Below are 24,426 nucleotides of genomic sequence, written 5' to 3'. Positions count from 1 at the left end.
ATTCTTCAACAGTAATGTAATTATTACTGCATTGGAAAACTGGAAGAAGATAATAACAGAATAAAACATTAAAAATATATAACGTTATTAAAGATATATTAAATTATTCTATTATGCTACAAATATAATAATATAATATATGTAATATAAACCAATAACAAATTTCCAAAAATAAACTTCTGTAATGTATAATATTATACGTAAAAATATAATATTTCATTCCTACTTATTGTATAAAAAAATGTCAAATATATCGTAGAAGGTTTAAAAGTTAGTAATTAACAGAAGATAAGCCAAAAAAAATATACAATAAAAAATGTATATGGCATCCAATTCTGTTGTCAAAACTTTAAATCTGTCAACAGATAATTCCTTTGCCATATTTATATTATTTATGAAAAGTAAATATTATGAAAAATAGACATTTAAAAATAATGTTATGAGAAAAAATATAGATATGTTATTTATTAGTGGCACAAGTTTAAAGAAGAATTCTTTTACACAAAAAAGAGGTTATTTACGACTTCCATTACATGATGCTACAAAATGAAATCAATTTCAGTAAGTTTTGATGTAGCTGGTAGTCATCTTTGTTGACAAAAATTGAAAAATGTCAACAATATCTTGTGCACCAGCATATAAAATAATTTAAATTCTAAATAATTTAACTCAAAAGCGCATAATATTGTTATCATGAAATTGAACATAGAAGTTGAGGTTCAGATGAAATTAAAGATGAAATTTAACATAGAAGTTGATGTTCAGATGAATTTAAAGACAACAAATAACGTAGACATATTACATCCCCAAAATGAAAGCCATAAAAATAATAGTATTGAAATAGAATAACTAAAAGTGGATCTCAAATCGCTGATTTTTCCTTCTTAATATTTCTTTTTAAAAGCTTCAATGGAACATTGTCTTCTTCGATGGATTCAAGTGATGCAGTCTTCTTTCCAGATTCTCTCTTATGTGAACTGCTAGCATCATCGTTGGTTGGATTATCTTGGATTAGTTCAGGTGATTGGGATCCAGACTCAATTGTTTCTTTGGTAAATCGGACTAATAAATCCTACAGTATTAAAAGTAAATTTATTAAAACAAAATCCACATACCAAAATGATAACATTATTAAAATTATTAAAGAAATCATTGATTTTAAAAACATTAATATAAGTTGTATACCTCTGAAATATTAACGGTGGACTCATTCACTATACGCATTTTTTCCCTGCTAAACTCACCATTCCCAGCATAAACATCCTTCAAATAGGTAGAAATAATGAGATTATAAAAAAGAAAAAGATGACTGCATTATAAAGAGATTATAATGTAAAAAATATTATATTAAATTACATCTTACCACAGATTTCAACGAAGAATCATTGAATTTGTCAATGATATCATCATCAACACATATTTTCTTCACTCTGAAAGACTGTTCAAGTTTGAAATTCTGATCGTTCCTACTTTCCACTTTAAAAAGCAGACTTCTATCAACTAACTCATCAAACTGCTTAGGCAAATTTCCAGAAGAATTCATCTACAAAAAAAAATAATTAAACATTGTGTAATTAAATATATAAGTGGACATATTGAAGAGTATACCTTATCATGAGCGTCTAACATATCAGCACAAGTTTTTTTGAAAAGGGTAGTTGCATCCCTATCAAAGAGGACAAATGTGGTTGAATCGGAAGAGTCCATAACTCGGATCTTAATCCTATATCTGAAAATTGATAAATAAATTTCATCAACCAAAGTTGTAATTACCATGTTGTTTTAAATTGACATTAATATTAAAAAACAATTCGTTAACCTTGGAAAGACTTTTATAACATGCTTGTTACACTTCTCACAAAAGAACATCTTGGAATCTGGATAAACAGCTTTGTTGCACACACAAGCAGTATACCACCAGTCATCGTCAACCAAGATATGCTTAATTGTTCCAAACAATATGAAAGTGGCGACCTTTCAATATAAAAAACATTAATGAATGTATTATTGTGACTAAGAAAAATTGCACAATGATACAAAAATATATTCTAACCTCTTTACAATCTTTTAGACCTTGAATGTTGGTTCTAGGTGTAAGTGTTAAAAAGTCCTCTTCGACAGTATTTTTTGAAGTCTGAGAAAGTTGCGTTAATCCTTGAGAGGGAGATTCATTGTTCTCAAACATTCTGTGCAAAAGGAAATATAGTTATACTCATAAAAATTAAATATATTATTGAATGTATGTATATCTGAAATATCAAGTTCACACAATCAAGGATAATTTGCATTACAAAGTAAAGAAAAAATTGTTAGTTGGAATAATATAGTGTATGTGATATCTGAAATATCAGATACACTATATTTTTAAATATAAATTTCGAATAAAAATTACCTTGATTTAAGTTCAGATGCTTCCTTGAAGTTAACATTGTACTTAATACGGGTGCAGAACTTACAATTTTGAACTTGAACCTTATCTATATTTAAAAATATAGTGTATGTGAGAGTAACATGGAATAAGTAGTACAAACTACTTTGTAAAAGTATTAAGAAAATTTTACCTTGAAAAGTTTTGACTTTCGCAAATTCTATACTTACAGCAGTATTTTGTACTTCTCCACTCGAAAGAAATACATTCAGTTCATCCACATAAATACCAAACAAAGTACACTCTATTCGAAACCTAAAAATTAAAGTGCAATATAATGTCATGTAGTTATTTGGAAAGAAATATAAAAAGAAATTTAATATAGTATAGATATACAATACCCATCAGCTTCTATTGCTATGACATTTAATTTTGTTGTCTTTCCATCAACTTGCAATTCTCTTTCAGTCCCCACTCCGACCAGTAATCCCAAAATATCTAAAATGCATTGTATATGTGTTAAATCATATACTTTAACAAAAAATGTTTATTAATAAAAAAATTAATACTTACGGAACTAAAAAGATTTACTTACCAACCAAATAATCAGTATCAAATGCAGTGGTTGTCAATAAAGACAAAGGTGTGTATTGTGGTTTAATATCAGGAACCAAATTAACATTAACCAGAGAAACTTTTGTACCAAACTGGAAATTTATCTTATAAGGGTGGTGTGTTGTTCTGTATATTCCAGAATTCGGAGCAACACTGAAGTTTTGTATGGCATAAACATGGCCTTCAGAAATGTCATTTTGAAATTTGTAAATTAGAGTACGTCTAATTGAAGCATGTATTTTAGAACTCTGAAACAGATAAAAAGAACATTTATAAATTTAAGTATAAATATGTTTAGCATACGACTATTTAATTCATAAAAATTTGTAAAGGAAAGTAGGTGTAATGGAAGAATTTCAAGAATAACAATAATAATAACCTCTTTGTCTTGAATAACGAACTCCATGGAAAAAGGACACCTCTGTTTAGTGAAATCAGGAACAAACCATGAATGAATGACCCTAGCGATAATATTCCAATTTTCCTTCTGGGGGCTTACTTCGCTTATGCTCTGGCTTTGGTTTGGAACTTCACAGAGAGACATGTTGAACTCACAAGAACAATATTGAAAAGTGAAAAGTAAAAAAGACCGGATTAGATTGGAGACATATTTATACTTACATAGATAAATAAGGAAGTAATAAGACAAAATTTTTATGCATACAACTGAAGTAAAGAAATACCAAAAAAAGGTTGAAATAATACCTTACTTATCAGAATGTATTTTTTATTAGTCAAAGAAGAGTAAAAGAAGTTAAACAATTAATCAAAACGTGGATATGGAAATTTTTGAAATGCTAGAAGAAAGCAAAAAGTAGAATATATTCAAATAAGGACTCTTCAAACATGGAGTACGAACGTTTTGACAGAAGTCATGGGAATATATATTGGTCAAACCTGCAAATAACATCTATTGATGTCAGAAGAAATAAAGTATTGATATTCATTTATTGAAAGGTTTCATAGTAAAGGAAAATTCAGAGAAAAGCATTCTGATGAAAATAAAGCATGAAGCAGATTACTTTGAAAGTGAATAAAAAAAGGGTTGGCGTGATGGAGTAAGCAAAATGAAATTAAGTGAAACAGTAATGTGGAAACAATGAAAAACTGCATATACATGCATACATGCTGGTTTCTTATGCATTCACGAAAGAGGAAATGTAGAAAAAAGTGATACCAAACGATAATGTCTTAGACGAAATTTCAGAACTGCAAATGTCATATCATTTCGTCTGTAAAGCAAGACTACTATATTTGTACATAAAACAAATGAAGTACATACCTGTGATGACTGGGAAACGTTAATGGCTTGTAAGAATACGTTAATGTATGTGAAACGTCTTCTGGATGAAGAAACTGTGTTGGATCTGTACAAAAAGACAAATAAAAGTATGGTGCAGAAGCCAAACAATCTTCTAAGAGAAGGAACTTTGTTAGAAACTTCGAGGAGAAGGCACTCGTTTGGATTATTTAAGTTAATAACGTGAAAAAATAAAAAGAAATATATATCAATAGTACAATAAAATATTTTATGAAATGATGGATGCTTACAGCAGAAGAAATGTCGTGGAAGGTGGAAGATAAAGAAACATAATGAAGCAGTGCAATATGTCATATCAATAGACATTGAAATCAAATATTAAAAAAGTATTATAAGGGATGTGTATGAAAAATGTTCTGGAAAGTTATATATTTAAATATATATAAAAAAAAAATTAAAAAGCAGAGACATGATATGATTTGTGTCTGACAGTAATTAAATGCCACAGATTTACGTATATGGAAGAAGATATGGAGCAGGTATGAGTAAATAACTTTGCAGAAGTTCAAAATACACCGACTAAAACATATACATATATATAATATAATAATAAACAACTAAACTTCATACAAAACATACAGATTATAAATCTGTTAAGAAATATTGTTTATAGATTGTTCATAGCCGATGATAATAATCATTTATATTAAGAAGAACATTGACATCATTGCTTGCTTCTTGCTTGTTGACTGTCAACCTCAAAAAGAATTAAATCTTTTTCCTCGAGTCCATGAACTTCACGAAAACGTTTCCATCCACTTCCTATCTTGACTGATCTAGGTCTAATCAACAACTTGCATTCAACTCGTGCCTTTGGACCGTAAAGAACAATGTGTGAGAACTAAGTGTTGGCAAAATATTGTCGTAAGTCTGAATTTAAGCCCTGAAAATAAAAAATATAAAAAATAATATCCACAAAAATTAATTTTGTAGGTGTCAAGGTTAAAGAAAATAAATGATGGAAAAAGAAGATAAAAAAAATCACCAGAAAGCTTGCTTTGCAGTTGTACTTAGAAAGCCGGAACTCAAAATGAATTAACTTGGTCCTTATGAGAGGAGCATTTGTTCTAACATGACTTAGGAATTTATGGACAGTTGATTCTGAACAATGATCGTAAAAGTGTATTTCAAAAACAGAATTCCCGGTATGCCTTAAATAACATAGTTTCGGTGGTTGAATTTGATAAAACTTTCTTATATCAACCCAGCCATCAGTAATTCGCGGACCATAGGTATTCATGTTGAAGGTAACATGGTGAACATGGCCTTTTTTATCATAAATAGTCCAACGTGGACCCAGTTCAATGCCTAATTGAATGACAAACAAACGATTGACGAACGCAAAATCCTTCATAATAAAACCAATATAAAAACAGAATTAGTAAAGGATGTCGGAGAACACTGATGGTAAATTTTTTATAATAAGCAAGTTCGCAAAAACCTGGTCTTCCATGAAAATAGTAAAGAATCCACCCTTCCATTTTGAGCCAAGTATGGATTGTTCACCAAGGATGCATTGCTTAGTGGTCATCTGTAAAATTGGAAAAATAGGTTTTTTTTTGGAAATATAAATTAAACGGACTCTAACAGTGTAGAACAAATTGTTGAACATGATGAAAAATGAGAGAAAGATAATGAATAGAACCTAATATAAAAAAGACTGCTTAAAAAAATCAAAGAAAGATGAAGAAAAAATATTATAAATACCACTGCTTATAGAAAGGTCTTCTTAGAAAAATGAAAGGAAGATGAAGATCAAAATCGATTATAAAAAAGGCTGCTTATAAAAACATGCATACAATATGGCGAGAAAGATGAACAGAAAATATTATAAAAACCACTGCTTATAGACACGTCTGGTTAGAAAAATGAAACGAAGATGAAGATCAAAACCGAATATAAAAAAGTTTGTTTCTAAAAACATGCATACAATCTGGCGAGAAAGAAATATAGTGAGAAGATATAGGAGATGAAGAGAAGTAGAGTTGATAAAAGGGTTTAACATCATACCTTTTTGTAATGAATAAGAACTTCTTGAAGTGGAAGAGGATGGCTTGTTATCGCAGTGTAATGGTGTTAATGTCAAGCAGAGAAGATAAGTTAATTACTTTCATCCTGCAAAAAATATTAATGAAACAAATATATACCAGACAGTGGAAGAGTCTGGAGAATGAGATAAGTATGACACGGCAACAGACACTGCAATCATCATTCTCGTGAGAGGTGAAAAAAATAATGAGAAAAACGTTTCAAATTTCTAAACGTCTCTTGGAAAAAGAAATGGTAATTAATTTAATCGGCTGAATGATTTGAAATAATGAAAGAGTGTTGCAGATGATCGAGGAGTTCAATCATCATTACCTCGAGCAGTGGAGTAATTAATGCGGGGAAACCTGATAGACTGGGTGATTTGAAATTAATAAAAAGGAATATTTATTGAAATATTAAATAAAATGAATTATACTAATTAAAAATATAAATATTGAAATGTTGCTCAGCAAATATATAATGATTAAAATTTAATGTCTTTTAATGACATGTATGATTAAAATTATAATTGTAAAACACATTAATTTATATTTTGTTTAAAGTATTGATTTAAATGTAATAGTTTAATTTTATAAAAATATATTAGTCATTAATGTCTTTGATAAAAATGTACAAAACTCGTAAACATAAGAAAAAATTAAAAATATCATACAGACTAAATGTATAAAAGCAAACACATAGACTAATATATGTTATAAGTGCATACAAAATATAATTGACCTAAAAATCTTCTTATAGATTGATATATATATATATATATATATATATATATATATATATATATATATATATATATATATATATATATATATATATATATATATATATATATATATATATATATATATATATATATATATATATATATATATAAAAGAAGATTAACAAAAAGACTATACAACATGTTATAACTTAAAACCAGATTAATGGATAAAACACTTTGATATGGTTGGTTGTTGTGTGTCCTTCAACTTCAAAAAAAACCTCACGATGATCATTTGCAGAAAGTTGATGAAGATTACAAAAACTTTTCCAGCCAGTTCCAATCTTAACAGAATTACGTCTTATGATCAGTTTACATTCGACTTGTCCCCGTGGTCCGTGTAGAACAATAGATCTAAGACCACTGTTTTTAAAATAAGTGGCAAATTCTTTTTTCAAATACTGCAACAAAAAGGAAAAAATATCTTACTTATTCAGAATCCATGTAAATAAATAATCAAAGAAAAAAAAAAAACTAACCAAGTGGCTGGATCGACAGTAGTATGTTGATAGTTGAACTTCAAAATGCTTTAAGTCTGAAGTATGTAGAGGACGACGAATAGAAAGATGGTTGAAGAAGTTGGCTTTCAATGTTGAGTCACAAACACGTTTAGAGACGTGTAGTTGGAAGGACGAATTTCCAAAATATTTGAATACAACCAATTTGTCAGACTCATTTGCATAAAAAGAGATTAAATCATTCCAGCCTTGGGTGATCATTGGAGTGTGAATATTCATGTTGTACGTAACAGTATGAACATTCCTTTCGTAATCAACAATGGTCCACTGTGAACCAAGGTCCTTCAAATTACGTATTATGAAGAGACGGTCGACGTACCCAAAATCCTTCAAAATAAGGAAGTTTAGAATAAAGAAATACAAACCAAAAATAGAAAGGAGTGTGAATGAATAAAAAAAAAACCTGGTCTTTCAAAAACATAGTGACGAAACCACCAAGCATTTTGCCAGAAAGTATGGCTTGTTGTGTGCGCACAGATTCCATTGTTTGAGTAAATAGTGGGTATGAAGAATAATTTGAAGAGAAGATAATGGGTCACACAAAAGAAATAACTTTTGTCAGTATGTAGACGCCAATATATAGAAAGAGAAAACGAAAGGTCATTACTGTTGCAAATATATAGAAAGAGAAAAGGATAAGTCATTCCTTTTGGTAGGGTCCGTACTTACAGGTGAAGCGTGCATCACAATTTATTGAATTAATTGTGAATATAAAAGTGAAAAAAAAGGACGACTTAAAAGATAATAGGGTTGAAATAATAAAATAAATATAAATAAATAAATAATTACAATTACAAATTTAAACTTTGTGAACTGTTATTTTGAATACACAGAGAATACACAGAGTTTTTAAAAATTAAAAGAAGAAGTCGAAATAAATTAAAAATAATAACAAATTATGACATGAAAAAAGCTCACATCTATGTGTCGGTAGTATGGCGTTCAAAAGAAAAATGATGAACATAAGAATCGTTATTTTGCGGTTTAAAAAACATGTTTGTGTTTTAATCTTCATTTCAAGAATTAAAAAAACTCAAACTTAAGATGAAGCAATATCGAGAAAAGAAGAACAGAAGAATATGATCTGCAGAAAGGTCAGAAAAATAGATAAAGAATCGCCATACTCGATTTTTTGGTGGTTAAAAAAGATGTATGTGGTTGTACTCTTCATTTCAACCTTGTATATACCTGGAAAATAAGATGAACAAAACAAACCATCAGATCTTTGCAAAAAACATAAAGAACCATAACAGTTCGGTTGAGAAACCAAAAAAAATAAAAGGTTTCGACAAAAACAAAAAAATCATAGGAAAATATAACATGAATGTGTTTGTAGTCTTCATGTTGAACGCAAACCCCTTCAAGGAAGATGATGAAGAGAAGAAGATGAATAGATGAAATGTAAGAAAGATATAAAAAGCCTCGCCAGAGTCGAGTTTTTGCTGCTTTAAACAGAAGATTGTGCTTGTACTCTTCATTTGAAGCATTTAAACACTGAAAAATAAGATCAAGCAAAGAACCAATAGATATTTGAAAGAAACATAAAGAAAAATACCAGTTAGGTTCAGAAACAAAAAAGTTAAGACATGAACAACAAAAATGGACAGATGAACGGCAAATCTGACATTCAGATTTTAAGAGTCAGTTGAAGCCTGTAAACCAAAAAAAGATGATGAACAGAAGAAGACGAATGCTTCAAATGAAAGAAAAATAGAAAAAGCAACTCCAGACTGGTTTTTTCGCTGCTTAAAAAAAACCATTGTGGTTGTAGTCTTCATTTCAAGCATTTACACTGAAAAATAAGATAAAGCAAAAAAACCATCAGATCTTGGTAAAAAAAATCAAGAAAAATACCAGTTAGCTTGACAAACCCAAAAAAAAAGATATCCACAACAAAAATGGACAGATGAACGGGAAATCTCAGATGCATGTCTTTTTAAGCTTCAGTTGAAGCCTGTAAACAAAACAAACATGATGAACAGAAGAAGATGAAACGATGAAATGTAAGAAAAATAGAAAAAACATCTCCATAATCGGTTTTTTGGTGGAAAAAAAGATGTCTGTGGTTGTACTCTTGATTTCAACCATTTATATACCTGAAAAATAAGATGAACAAAAGAAACCATTAGATCTTTGTAAAAAAATTCAAGAAAAATACCAGTTAGGTTGACAAACCCAAAAAAACAGATATCCACAACAAAAATGGACAGATGAACGGGAAATCTCAGATGCATGTCTTTTTAAGCTTCAGTTGAAGCCTGAAAACAAAACAAACATGATGAACAGAAGAAGATGAAACGATGAAATGTAAGAAAAATAGAAAAAACATCTCCATAATCGGTTTTTTGGTGGTTAAAAAAGATGTCTGTGGTTGTACTCTTGATTTCAACCATTTATATACCTGAAAAATAAGATGAACAAAAGAAACCATCAGATCGTTGGAAAAAACATCAAGAAAAATACCAGTTAGCTTGACAAACCCAAAAAATTAAACATCCACAACAAAAATGGATAGATCAACGGGAAATCTGAGATGCATGTCTTTATAAGCGACTGTTGAAGCCTGTAAACAAACCAAACATGATGAACATAAGAAGATGAACAGATGAAATGTAAGAAAAATAAAAAAAGCATCTCCAGAATGGTTTTTTTCCTGGGTCGGTCAGAGAGAATGAGAAGATAGAGAAAGAAGAAAGAAGCCGCTGCCAGAGAGAATGAGAAAGATAGAGAAAGAAGAGAGAAGGTGGTCGCAGAGAAAATGAGCAAGAGAGAGAAAGCATTGAGACAGAGGAAGCTGAGAAGACTCCGGAAGAGAGAGAAAGAAAATATATACTTCAGATTTTCAGACGTTTTTGCAATTATTTTTAAAACTTGAAAACGCTGAGAGAGTGACACGTAAGCTCATTTACCTTTTGTAGATAAAAATTTGAATTATGAAGAAGATCAGATATATTATTCAATGTAAAAAGTTGCCTTTTGTTAGTTCACAATTGTATATAGTATTAGACTAGGCAGTCGGGACCGACATTGATAAAAAAGAATAAAAGGAATACTGGCTAACTACGCAGAAAGACAATATACATAGCGGTAAAGCTGCCTACCTTTAGCATATCACATGAGTAAGGGCCACCTACTCCAAACTTAGGAAATAACAATTGGATCTCTAGTATCAATCCACAAACTTGGCACTTGGGCATGGACCAAGCGCACACAAGTCCTAACGGTGGCCCAATAGGACAAACAAGGGCGCAATGCTGATGAGATGGAAGTATTGAGACAGGAGAACTCACGGCTGAAAAGGAAAATAAAAGTAGATCCCACCTAGAAGGGAAAGGATAAGGAGGTGCCGGAGGACTCCAAAACCCCCATCCACCAACCTACTAAAGAAGAAAGCGAATATAATCCTACCCCCATACCTTTACGACCACCCACCACACAACATCACAAGCCACCCACCACACCACCACCCTTCCCAACCACCATACAACCAACCTCCCAACCACTCACATCCTACCCCATCACTTCACCTCAACCTTCACCACCATTATCCGACACCCTGTACCACCACAAACACACAGACGTCGCCATCCCTTCATTGATGGCATCATCGAAACCCCTCTCCTCCGACGAGCATGTCAAGATATATGTCACCCATGTCAGCTTGTATACGAATGAAGAGGCCATTATGTGTAAAGCCTTCCCCACCACCCTCAAAGGACCAGCTCTGAAATTGTTCAACTCCTTGCTCCCATACTCCATTGACTGCTTCGACACTTTATCTCACCTCTTCACCACCCAGTTCGTCGGAATCACAAAACAAGTGCTGGAAACAAGAAAATGGAACATAAAAACACATTTACACCATTGAAGCAAGGAGTACTACAATTTGAATCAACAAGATTCATGTAGCCTCAATGACAATCGGTAGAAAACAGTAAGAACTTGAAGAAACAATAAAAACTTGAAGAAGACAATGGAGAAGAAGAGAACAACACGAAAATTGAAGACAAACACAAATATGGACCAAGAACCTTACCCAAACCAAGAAGATGGATGCATCAAAGGCTTGGATGGCTCTAGATACCAATTGATGGACGTCCTTGGTGGAGAAGTGGAAGAAGATCCATGTAGAATGCTTAAGATAAGTGGAGATGCAGCGAAAATAGAGAAGGAGATGAAGCTTGCTTTTAGAAATGGAGGATTTGTGAAAATGAAGAGTAGAATTGGTGCTATGGTATAGAAGGTGGCTAGAGGAGATGGAGGAGAAGGATAACCAAGTGTGCTCTCAAATAAGAGTAGAAGAAGTGGAATGCTCTCAATAACTATGCTTCTACATTGCAATTCAAGAGTAACCCTTACATGTGTATAGGAAGTTATCCTTGATAGTAGATTAACTTCTTTAATGAAATTCAAATTAAGCACAAATGTGATGGAGATGTAGCTTGAAGAGCAAGCACAATTCTTGGCTGTGTGATGTATGAGATGAGGTATGATGGCGCAAAGTGGCATCTCACACACTCCTTGCCATTGTCACATTCTCCTTGCTTTGGTCATGCTTTGTTGCTTATCTCCACATTTAGCACATTGCCAAGGATTCTCGACCAAGAAGGAAATTGGGCTTGGCCCAAGTTTATGCACCATGTAATCACAAATGTTCTAGCTTATTTATTAAAAGCAAAGCCTAAACAATGGCCCAATTTAAATCTAAACTACGACCTTTCATGTATCAACTCATATTTTATAGATTTCTTTGGCCCATGTGACTAAAGTGAAAATCCCATGATTGACTTGATCATCTTGTGAGAGGCCCATGTGCATCTTCTTCATCATGCTTCTAGTGATTGGGCCTCGAGGTGGGCTTGAGCTTGTTGATGCATTTGGGCTTAGGCTTGAGGGGATCACATTAGATACGCTCCCCTGAGCGTTCCACGATCCCACATTTTGGATGAGGCCCTCCAAACGAACTTCATCCATACACCTCGTGTTCCCGCGGAGAACAAATAAGAGATGTCAGACACGAGTATCACCTTACCTCAATCCGCAATCTCTCTAGTAAGCTTCCTTCCGGCATGTATATGCTACCTGCTGGTGTCCCGGGTTGGACCGATTTGGACCCAGGAGGGGTTACCTACGGAGGATACTCCGACGCTCAAGTCAGCTAAGAATTCTCAGAAAGTTAAATCTCGTGATTAAGGGATTAATGAATGCGTACCTTTAATTTGTGGGGTCCATGGATATTTATAGATTATTAATTATGTTTGGCCACATCATGGGCTGGGCTTTTGATTGGGCCGTAGATAGGCCTGGGCTAAGCCCAGGTCCCACAGTTTGGTTATTGAGGGCCCCAGGATCCTGGTTGGTAGTGTTTTAGGTTTGTCAAGTTCTCGTTCAATTTTCTTAAGTTAGCGGCTTAGGCCGCTTACTATTGATTGTTCGACATACATTATTATCATTTGCGTCCTTAATGTAGGCGGATCTTATGGTTGTAGTCAGGTGAGGTCGCCTAGGTGTAGTACGCGAGTTCCTCAGCCTGTGCCGGTGCATCTATAGCGGCGAAGGATGGTAGGTTAGGCCGCCTAGGTGTTTGTTGGAACACCTCGCAAAACTCTCAACCCTCCCAACGCGGACATGGCAAAATACTGCAAGTACCATCACAACAATGGTCATACCACGACATATGTAAGGCACTGCATGATAAAATTGAAGAACTGATATGCGTCAACCACTTAAGAAGATTCGTTAAAAGAGAGGGGCAACCCAGCTCTAGACCAGCGAAAAACCGCGAGTCCACGCACACCCGTCATAACGACCACTGCCATCAATAAGATGACTGTAGAGACCACCCTAAGCCCGTATCGATATTGCCCACATAGATTCTCCCCAGCTACGTGGCACCATAAATACCATATCTTGTGGATTTGCGGGCGAGGGATCAATTTCCTCCGCTAGAAAGAGGCACCTCAAAAGCATTCAGTTTGTCAACTCTGTTTTCACTCTCATAGAAGGCGTCGAATGTCGCCAATTACCTTCACTGATGCCGACTTCCAAGGCATAGACCAAGAGAAAGATGACCTTATGGTAATGACCATAGAAATAAAAAACTTTGCGGTCAAGAAAGTACTAGTTGACCAAGGTAGCTCAGTAGACATTATGTACTGGGTAACCTACCAAAAACTACAGTTACCCGCTGAGGCTATGGTCCATTATGATGAGCCCATTTATGGATTTCCCAGAGAAAGATTATGTACACACGAGTATATTGATCTTCATACAATATTCCGCAAAGGAAACCAAAGCAAAACCATCCTCGTTCGCTTTTTGGTAGTCGAAGCCCATACATCATATAACGTCCTTTTGGGACGACCCTCACTAAACACACTAGGTGCAATAGTATCCACACCCCACCTTGCCGTGAAGTTCCTGTCCACATCCAAGGACATCATCACCATCCACGAGGATCAGAGGCTCGCACGCGAATGTTATATCGCAGGTTTGCGACCCAAGGAGCCCGTCCTCACTAACTCTAACCGACGAGGAACTAGACCCTAGAATAGGTTGTGGTTCTTGCATTGAGCCGGTAGAGGATACCAAACCTTTGACCATATCACCCAGAAGAAACCTCAAACTTGGCCCAGGTTTGAGCCACAACAATCAAGACCTAATCGATGCAACATTAAAAGATAACACAGATTTGTTCAGTTTGTCTGCAACATAGTTGCCTGGTGTTGATCCGCAGATTGCCGTCCACAAAATATCCATATACAGAGAAGCCATGTACTTCTCCCAGAAGAAGAGGAAGTTAGGAGACGAGCGAAGACTGGCAGCTAAAGCAGAAACAACAAAACTTCTAGAGTCCAATGTTGTCCTCGTAAAGAAAGCCAGCGGCAAGTGGCGAATGTGTGTTGATTATACTAACTTGAACAAAGCATGTCCAAAGGACGCTTACCCCGAATCCAGCATTGACAGACTAGTAGACGACGCGGCCAGGAACCGTGTATTGAGTTTACTCGACGCTTACTCTAGATACAACCAAATACCCATGGCCCCATTCGACAAAACTAAAAACGTCTTCATAACCGATGATGCCAACTACTTTTACAAGGTCATGCCTTTCGGTCTCAAACGCAGGTGCAAGCTACCAAAGGCTAATGGATAAAGTATTCAACAACCTGATGGGAAAATGTGTCGAAGTATACGTAAATGACGTGGTTGTCAAATCCCCAAGCTACCTACAACACTCAAAGGACTTGCCCGAAGTGTTCGTGGCCCTTCGAAAATATAAACATAGGCTAAACCCTAAAAAGCTATAATCCAAATGCGCAGCCCAACGAATGTTAAAGAAGTACAACGTTTAGTAGACCACCTTACCGCTATATCAACATTCCTCCCTAAGCTAGCTGACAAAACCCGACCCATTATCCACCTCTTAAAAAAATCCACAAAGTTTTCATGGAATGAACAATGCGAGCATATTTTCCAAGATCTCAAGAAAATCTTGGTGTCCCCTCTGATCCTACAGAAACCAAACGTAAATCTTGCACTACTTGTATACATCACAACCACAAAGGGGACAGTCAACGACACCATTGTCCAAGAATTCACTAACATTCAATGCCCGATATACTTCGTCAGTCGATCATTGTAATACCCAGAAACCAGATATCAAATGGTCGAAAAATTGGAGCTATCTTTGATAAATGAAGCAAGGAGGCTCCGACCCTAGTTCCCACCAAGTTCTTTTTAAGACAAACTACCCTATCCAAAGAGTCCTTCAGAAACCCGATTTAGCTTGACGAATGTCTTCATGGGTCATGGAACTATCCGAATTCAATATCTGCTATGAACTGCTTGGACCCTTCAAAGATCAATGGCTTATAGACTTTGTCAACGATCTCCAACACGCGCCATAAGAGGAACAATGGACTTTGTATGTTGATGGATCCTCTAACCATAGAGGAGCAGGTGCCAACATTGTCCTAAAAGGAGTAACCCAGATATTCATCGAAAAATCCTTGCACTTCGCCTTCAAAACCTCCAACAATCAAGCTGAATACGAAGCCATCCTACTCGAACTCTCTCTAGCAAGAGAAGTTGGAGTATGCGTCCTAACATGCAAAACCGATTCCAAATTGACCGTAGGCCACCTCAACGACGAGTTTTAGATTAAAGATGCGACACTCCTACAATATTACCACCTAGTCCATAATATCATAAAATCTGGGTTTAATGAAGTAAAAATAGAACACATACTAAGAGGAGACAACATGTGAGCTGACACTCTATATAAACTAGCAAGTACAAAGCACAATGTAAGATACAAATTCCTGTTGTAGTAAACACTAGTGGCACCCTCAACAACAAACACATGTCTAGCCCTCGAAGGAACCGACAACGAGATATCACCATATGAGCATTACTTAAAAATTGGAAAGCCACCTAATAATGCTGACAAAGGATAGCGGTCAAAAGCGACACGATTCATGTTGATTGGTAATGACCTATACAAATGAGGATATGGACAACCATTACTTAAATGCGTTACGAAAGAACAAGATCAATACGTAATAAAAGAAATTCATGAAGGAGTATGTGGATATCATTCTGGATCACGGGCCATGACGAGTAGTATCCTAAGGACTGGTTACTATTGTGCTCGACCCGCTTCTTTCACGACGACCTTAAAGAAGCCATCTTTGAAGTGTTTAAAATATTAAGAAAAGGCATCCAATATGCTTATGCCTGGCCGACTCACCAACGACAACCAGGTGATTGGATTTTTTGGCCACGTATCATAAAAATACAAAAAGCATTGAGGAGAGGGCTCAAGGTATAACGACCGACATAATACTCGAAACACTTGAAGATAACCCCAGCTGTTCGGATCTAAGTAGGTAGGCGCAATATTAAGAAGCTTCAACACCCCTATTGTGAAATCATTAAAGGGGATTCACATGTGCAATTGTGAAAAATGGCACATGTACATTGGACAAACACATTGGACAACATTTACCTGCTCCAATGACACTATATCCAGGGAAGTGCCCCTTTCGAAGACTCGAATACACTTCAGCCACGAGTTAAGTAACCAAGACCATTTGAAGAGAGAATATTGGGTTTTCACGTCTACAGCCACCCACTCGTATTCAACCCTCACCGGCAAACTACTTTCGGTTACTTTCTCAGGTGGATCTTCCCTTGTATCAACTATAATTTCCATTTCAATTCCTCCCTCACCGGCCAAATGGCTACTACCCTCATTCCCCAATTCACCACTACTATTACCTGACCCCGATGAAGATGAACTACCATTATCACTAAACATACCTTATATGAATGAAAGATGACGGCAGAAAAAGGGAATATATCGGACAAAGACAAGCACAAATGATGCAGATCTCTCAGAATTACACAAATGAGGCAGAATGCGCAAATCCTATTCTCAACCATTATTTATATGATAAACCACACTCCCAAGGAAATTTTACCACTCAAATATTAAGAATGTGAAGCATCACAATTGATGATGATTATGCAACCCCTTCTGATGCAATTCCTGACAACATAAGTCCCTTCACCTGATCCTATAACCTTTGACAAAGTCTTGGCGACGTTTCCACTTCTCAAGACTGGGGGACTACCATACCCCAAGGAATACTAAGAAAAGAGTAAATTTTCTTGGAAAAAACACTATAACATAGAAATCCTTGACATGACTTATCCTGCCAAAGGCTGTATACATAGCGGCTAAACTGCCTACCTTAAGCATATCACATGAGTAAAGGTAACCTACTCCAAACTCAGGAAATAACAGTTGGATATCTAGTATCAAGTCACAAACTCGGTGCTTGGGCCTAAGCCTGGACCAGGCCCACGCAAGTCCAAACGCTTGGGCCCAAACCATAAAACTAGGTCAACCATAATTAATAACTCTATAAATACATGTGGAACCCAATAATTAAAGGTACGCAATTCATTAATTCACTAATCTATGATTTGACTTTTGAGAGCCTACATCACAAGGACATACCCAACCAAGGAGTAGAGAAGTATCCATCCTAAGGAGTCAAGGATTGGGTAAGATTTAATTTATGCTCTCTGATATTCTGTTATTGTTGTCGTAGGAACAATATTTTATGATATAATTAAATAAGATAATTATTTAAAAATATAAAATAAAATATCTAAAGATATATTTTCCTGAAATTATCATTTATCATAAATATTTATGAATTATCAAACCCCTTTTTTGTAAAAAAAATAGAGAAAATCACAAGGTCAAAATTTTGTTATCCATTCCCTCTTCTTTGCTTAACCAAACTTCTTCACTTTTTCAAGCTTTTCTTGCCTTCTTCTTGTAATATTTGGCTTGAATTTTTGTGATTTTGATAATGATCTATTCTTGGATTTATCTTTAAGGTGTCATGAAGCTTTAATTAATTTATTTCCACACCTCCATGAGCTCAACTTAATTGTAGCTGCACTAACACACCTCAAAATATCCTTAGAACATTTATGCAACTAAAAAGTTATTTTTAACATGTTTTTGCATCTTATGCTCAATAAAAAAAATTATAAGAAATCTCAATTAAATCAATCTTTTAAGAACAAAATTCAATTAAAAATCAAGAATTAAACATTAAATGAGGGCATAAATATGAACTCATCAGTTGGGTTGCCTTTTCAGTAAAAGAATAAGCGTATAAAGAAGAGTTCATAGACAGGTCAAACTCCAAGCAAAGTTTAAAGCATAAGGAATTCAATTAATTAGGCTATGGTCAATCTTCAAATATTGAATAGGTACCAAACTGGAGTCAGAGTCAGCTGTAACATTTCATTCAGTCAGCTTGACTTTTTATCTAGTTTCCCTTTTCCTTGGTGCTTTTCTTTAGTCAATCTTGCATTGGTGCATTCCAGTCTTTAGTCAGTCAAGTCATTATGCACCAAGCAAGTAAGCAAGCTAATGAATTGATATGAGGATGATTAGACAAAGGTAGTGAAGTCATTCTAGCTCAATGCTTTCCTATATGGTACTGGAGCTTTAAATTAAAAAAAAAGACCTTACGAAATGGAAAAATGGAATCCTATAAGATAGGTTGAGAAAGCGCGTTAATATCCTATTGAGAAGTCATCTTGCCACTAAGATAAGGAACTAAGTGAAATAACATTAGGAATGATGGTCATTAGTAAATAGGTCCTTGTAATCTCGCACGATGTGACCGCCAAGGATATTGGTGTGATTAAATATCCAATTTGTAGTCCCAAAAGGGCTAAAATCATATGACGTCTTCCGCCTTGGACTCCTTTTTATTTTAAAAAAATCCAATTGATACAGGATTTAAGAAACAAAATTTCCTCTTCCTCTATAGTTCAATGTGTTAGGCAGAATCACATATGAGGCAAGGTTTCTCTCCCTTAACCTACCTTTCTCCCACCAATCAAGCAGAACATAGTCAAGGAGGGGAACTACAATTAAAGTAAGCACATATGTCATTCGTTTCATCTTATCTAGCTAACCCTATTTTCTTTTTAAAAGGCTTTCAATCAGGTTGTGTTGTCCTCCCTCCCATCACCTTGATGAATAACATTTATAACGAGAATTTTTGGTTATACTCGGTATTCCCCCTAACTCAATCTAAACCTAAAGTCTAGTAAGGACAAATTCACTTTTAAAATTGAGTATGTACATATTAGTTAAATTTTCGTCCCCATATCTTTTCCTATAAAGTTTTTGTTTTAAATTACTAAAACACTTAGTTTATAAAGTAACCTAAGAAATTTATCTTCGCTGTTCAATCTTATCCTTAGTTTCATTTCATTTGTAAAACCCTTATTTCTTTCTTTTCGATGCTCATTCTCTTCTTCAACTTTTGTTCGACTTGCCCAATATTTATGAAATTCACTCATATAAGTTACTTTCTTCTCTTCTTCTAATATAAGTTACACATTTTTTTTCTTTATGCAATTTTTAATCAAATGATGTATTGCAATTGATTGAACACAAACCTTAATTTCATCAAATCAAATAATTTTTAGGTCACACATTTCATTATTTATACTTCGTTTTAATATTTTTATTTTTTCACATGAATATATCAATTTCAAGTGTTCAATCACGTAAACTCTTACAATATGGGTTATTTTGATATCGAATCACTGATAATATCATTTTTTATGTGATTTTTAGTTTTTTGTAAGAGAGCTATTTAATTAAATTTGAAATAATAAGGGGGCGGGTACGGATAATACCTGATAATGATGGAGACGAGACAACAAATTCATACCCATTAGATATAGAGATGAAGATAGAGACACATATTTATTTCGAAGATAAAGAAGGGATAGTCAATCCTGAACCCACCTTTTTCATTGTCATCCCTATTAATAAGATACAATTAGAAAAACGAAAGCAGAATTTCACAAAATATTAAATATATAAATAAGTTATATTACTAAATTTAGTTGAATAATAGATAATAAAAAATTATTTGTTGCCATTTGATTAGTTTTCATGTCTTTTATACTAATTAATATATATGAAGTCGAAGTGACAATTTAGTCATGATGTGGCTGATCACTTATCAAGATTCACTAATCATGAGGTTACAAGTAGAGAGGAGGAAATCCTAGAATAATTCCCAAATGAGAAGCTATTTGCAATGAAATATTGGATAATATGAGTGCTTAGTCGTGCCTTTTGGCTTGACCAATGCACCTAGTACCTTTACGAGGCTTATGTATCATGTGCCTAGAAAGTCCATAAGCAAATTTGTAATGGTCTAATTTGATGACATCCGTATATATATTTTGTTTAGGGAAGAACATATGTATCTGATAAAGCCTTTTTATCGCCTAAAAGACTCAATCAAAACCAATTTCCCCTTAAAAATGCAATATAGGGAGAACCTTGGGAATCAATAAGTGGAGATGGCTAAAGTCAAATGCAGTATTTGTGCTTGAATTGTGATGGGGAAATTTATTCAAAATCAACACTTAAGAAACAGAAAACAAAAAATCATCAAATGCAAGAAATGCTATGAATTATGCATGAATGCATGACATGCAACGTACAAAATGGTAGCGAATGATGAATTAGCTACTCCTAAATGCTAAAAACATGTTTAATGATAAAAACTAAGCTAATACAATGGTTAAATTGGTCCAAATTCATCAAACTTGAAATCTGCCCACAATCGAATGGAATAGTAACTATGGTGTGTATTAACGTGAAAATGATGCAAAAATGGGGTTTTGGTAATTTGATGATGGAAACTTAAAATTAAGCTTGCAAACAGTTAAAGAGACTTAAAAGTGATATGTGTGAAGTGATTGAATGAAAATAAACTCGAAATTGTAGCAAGAGTGCAATGGAGTAGAGAAATATGAGTGAAATGAGCTTGGCTACTACCATTGGTATTGAATCCAACCCATTCATCTTGTTTACTTTGAAAAAATGATGTATAAAGGTCTTTTGGACACACCAATTCATAGGCCTAGTTCCAGAACCTAGATTTGGTAAGGTAGGGTGAAGTTCAAGTTTAAAAAGTGGTAGCCAAGGTGGTGGTTTAGTGGAAATGATGATGAACATTATGAAACTGTAGACCAAATGAACAGTACATAAATTTTCATTCGTTGAACCTCAAATCCAGATTACAATACAAAAAATGAGTACAAGGAGTTGCCCCAACCTTCCTCTCACCAAGGCTTGAGCTATCCAAGCTTCCAAAGGCAAAAATGGAGTGAAAATGGGTGATTTTAGGGGGATTTCGGGTTTGCTGCATTGATGTGTTGTGTTGCTGTCAAAAACTAGTTTACAATACCAAAACTGAGTGCAAGGAGTTGCCCTAACCTTTCTCTCACCAAGGCTTGACCTATTCAGGCTTCCAAAGGCAAAAATGGAGTGAAAATGAGTGATTTTAGGTGGGATTTCGGGTCTGCTGCATGAGGTACTGTGTTGCTTTCAAAAACCAGTCTAAGAATGGTCCAAAGAACCTGCAACCTCCCTAGGAGGCTGCTGGGTCGTGCCCCCCTTTGCCACCAAAGCAAAACTACCTTAAAACCTACCCTACACTAAGCCACCTCTCACCAAATGAGCCCAAAGTTCAAAGTGCAGCCCCCTATCAGATTTTTGGCAATCTCAAGGCCCAAACCAGTCACATTTAGTGTCCTAAAGTGCTCCAAATGGTTGGCTCTTGATTTGGGGTCCAAATGGCAAAAGTCAACTCTAAGGTCAAACATGCCATTTTTGCACACTTCTTGCTTTTCCAAAGTGCAGTCCCCTTTCAGATTTTTGGCAATCCCAAGGCCCAAACCAGTCACATTTAGTGTCCCAAAGTGCTCCACTATAAGGTCAAACCTGTCACTTTTGCACACTTCATGCATTGCTACCAACTTGACCTTGCTGCTATGTGAACTTATAGGCCTTCAAATCTTCAATTAAACCTTGCCTAAGGATAGAAGACCTGCAAATTATTCAAAAGCTCAAGTGAAAGGATTAGCTCTACCTAGACATTACTTGAACAACTAAACTAAAATGACATGAAACATGAAAACTAAGACTTTTTCTCAATTGACCCTAAACCTCAAATTTTTGGTTTTGACCACTTCCAACAACTGCAATTAGGCATTTATAATGATTCGTCAAGGTCAAATCATGCAATTTGGAAGCATTTCAAAAGATCATCTGTAAAGTCAACTATGTCATGTTTTAAAGGCTAAATAAGCAAAATTTGGCTCTTAACACTAAGTTTGACTAACCTAAGGCCCTAGGACTAAAAATATGATGTAACCACACTCAAATGATGTTTAAAACAATCTACAAATACTAATTCCATGAAAATGCGAAAATGGCCAAAAGTGAGGAATCTAACCTAATATGCTCAAATTAGCTATTCTAGAATGGAAAAATGAACACTTTGACTAATGAAAACTAGCAAAATTCAAGACACATTAGTATCATTTAAGGAGTGTACTAGAGACCCTAAGGAAGGCCTCCTTGTATGCCAACAAAGTAAAATGCCATTTTGGGATGGATCATGTGAACTTCCGAGAGTTTATGGTCACTAACACAAAAGAGGCCTTTAACATCACCTCTTTAACGCTTGCTCAAAAGAACACCAACCTAAAAAATGATCGGTGGCGTTTTTGTAAATCACTGGACAATTTTAACGTCTGCCCTTGGATCTACCGACGTCAAGTAACGTCGGCCCATCAGTGCCCTGACATCATCTTCAGAAGCACGTCGGCCCATCAGAGCCCCGACGTCAAATTACGTCGGCCCAACAGATCCCCGACGTTAAATTATGTCGGCCCATCACAACCCCGACGTTAATTTGTTTACTAAAACCAACACGAATCCCTCGCCTCCCCTCTGTTACGTAGCGCATTGATCTCCTACGTGCCGGCGACAACGAGAGCCACCATTGTAGGTGAGTTTCTTCGTTTTCCACCATTGAAAGTTGTTGGGTTTTGATTTGTGGATTGATTTAGAAGTTTTGAACCGAATATTTTTCGTTTCCATCCCTATTTTGCAGTGTTATTCTTCGTCTCCGTGGTGTGTGAAACAGAATATTGGCCTCGCACATTCTCCCCTCCGTGTCAGCGACGACACCATTGCAGGTACATTTTTTCATTTTCCACCACTGAAAGTTGTTGGGTTTTGCTTTGTGGATTGGTTTTGAGTTTTGAGCTCAATATTTATCGTTTTCGTTCCCATTTGGTAGTGTTTTTCTTTCCCATTTGGCTAGCCAGTATCACATCTGGCCCCTAAGACCATTGTCCTCCAACTTTGATTTTGGTTTTGCAACAAGAGATTATTAGCTTTACTTATCCTTCTTTTTGCATTTTGTAAGTTTGTTCATATTGTATGTATGTAATTGATTAATTTTTTTTTACCGTTGTAGTTTAAGATTTTGAATATTTTTTAGTTAGTTTTTTGGGTCTACTTTTTTATTTTTAATTTTTGTATTAATATTTACATAATGTTGAAAGAAATTTATGTTTATTGTTAGATTTCTTTTATTTAAAATATTTTCAATTTTATTTGATTTTTTAATACTATGGTTGCATTGTTGTTTTATATATGAAGATGTATTATAATTTTAATTAAACACTGAGCGAACCTTAGTTCCCGTTTAAGATTTAGTACAAATGATTAAATTTTTAATCGTTTGTATTAAATCTTGAATTGTCCGATCGAACAGTTTGGAAGAATTATTTTTCATAATTTGTTATAACGCATACATTGAGGTTTATGCATAAATTTCATAAAATTTCGATTGAGGCTAATTTGTGTTGTTCTCTAGATGCATACTTGATTGTGATCATGATCGATCACTTTCATTTCGTGTACTTCAGAGACCAATGTGAAATGCTGTCGAAATTTTGTGAAGTTTATGATGTTTGACTTCTTTGTATACGTGTTAGCAAATTATGAAAAATAATTTTTTCGAATGGGTAGGGCCTCACCTTGTGAGAGTTAAAAGTTTGAGATTGATTGAGTTTTTTACGAACATAGTGTGGATCGCAGCTGGATGAATGAGCGTCGCATAAGTGAAGAGTATGAAAAGGGGGTTTCTGAGTTTTTCAATATGTTCAAGAACACGCAATCTCAAGTAACGAGACATATTTTTGTCCTTGTGTTTGTTGTCTTAATCAAATACGTCATGACTTGGGCACAATGCATGATCATCTATTCATCTTTGGTATAATGAGAAGTTATACACTTTGGACTTGGCATGGAGAAGTATTAGACAAGCCTATAACATCACAAGGAACAAATTGTGTAAACGACTGG

At 34.6% G+C, this 24,426-nt stretch overlaps 2 protein-coding genes across 2 annotated transcripts; both read right to left on the bottom strand.

Moving 5' to 3' along the window:
- Positions 1–812: 812 nt before the first annotated feature.
- Positions 813–3,224, bottom strand: LOC146885373 (uncharacterized). Its single transcript, XM_085674348.1, has 9 exons — positions 2,964–3,224; positions 2,770–2,866; positions 2,562–2,683; positions 2,393–2,477; positions 1,820–2,186; positions 1,609–1,729; positions 1,364–1,543; positions 1,186–1,263; positions 813–1,072 (listed from the first exon to the last, which is right to left on the bottom strand). Exons 5-9 carry the CDS (start codon positions 1,867–1,869, stop codon positions 863–865), a joined length of 639 nt encoding a protein of 212 aa, XP_085530474.1. The 5' UTR covers positions 1,870–2,186; positions 2,393–2,477; positions 2,562–2,683; positions 2,770–2,866; positions 2,964–3,224; the 3' UTR covers positions 813–862.
- Positions 2,231–3,527, bottom strand: LOC114187454 (uncharacterized). Its single transcript, XM_085674668.1, has 6 exons — positions 3,363–3,527; positions 2,964–3,231; positions 2,770–2,866; positions 2,562–2,683; positions 2,393–2,477; positions 2,231–2,249 (listed from the first exon to the last, which is right to left on the bottom strand). Exons 1-6 carry the CDS (start codon positions 3,525–3,527, stop codon positions 2,231–2,233), a joined length of 756 nt encoding a protein of 251 aa, XP_085530794.1.
- Between the last annotated feature and the right edge of the window lie 20,899 nt (positions 3,528–24,426).

The sequence above is a fragment of the Vigna unguiculata genome, chromosome 6 (genome assembly GCF_037176805.1).
Source record: "Vigna unguiculata cultivar grain cowpea cultivar isolate G323 ecotype 2 chromosome 6, ASM3717680v1, whole genome shotgun sequence".
Classification (NCBI taxonomy): domain Eukaryota; kingdom Viridiplantae; phylum Streptophyta; class Magnoliopsida; order Fabales; family Fabaceae; genus Vigna; species Vigna unguiculata.
The sequence above is the reverse complement of the archived record's forward strand: the minus strand, read 5'-3'. Positions and strand labels throughout refer to the sequence as shown.

Coding starts and splice junctions, on each gene's coding strand:
- LOC146885373 (XM_085674348.1), bottom strand. CDS start 1,869: ATGTTCTTTTGTGAGAAGTGTAACAAGCATGTTATAAAAGTCTTTCCA. Junction 1,544..1,608: donor TGTTAGACGCTCATGATAAG/GTATACTCTTCA, acceptor TTTTTTTTGTAG/ATGAATTCTTCTGGAAATTT. Junction 1,073..1,185: donor CCACCGTTAATATTTCAGAG/GTATACAACTTA, acceptor TTAATACTGTAG/GATTTATTAGTCCGATTTAC.
- LOC114187454 (XM_085674668.1), bottom strand. CDS start 3,527: ATGTCTCTCTGTGAAGTTCCAAACCAAAGCCAGAGCATAAGCGAAGTA. Junction 2,867..2,963: donor TGATACTGATTATTTGGTTG/GTAAGTAAATCT, acceptor AATGCATTTTAG/ATATTTTGGGATTACTGGTC. Junction 2,684..2,769: donor ATAGCAATAGAAGCTGATGG/GTATTGTATATC, acceptor TTTAATTTTTAG/GTTTCGAATAGAGTGTACTT.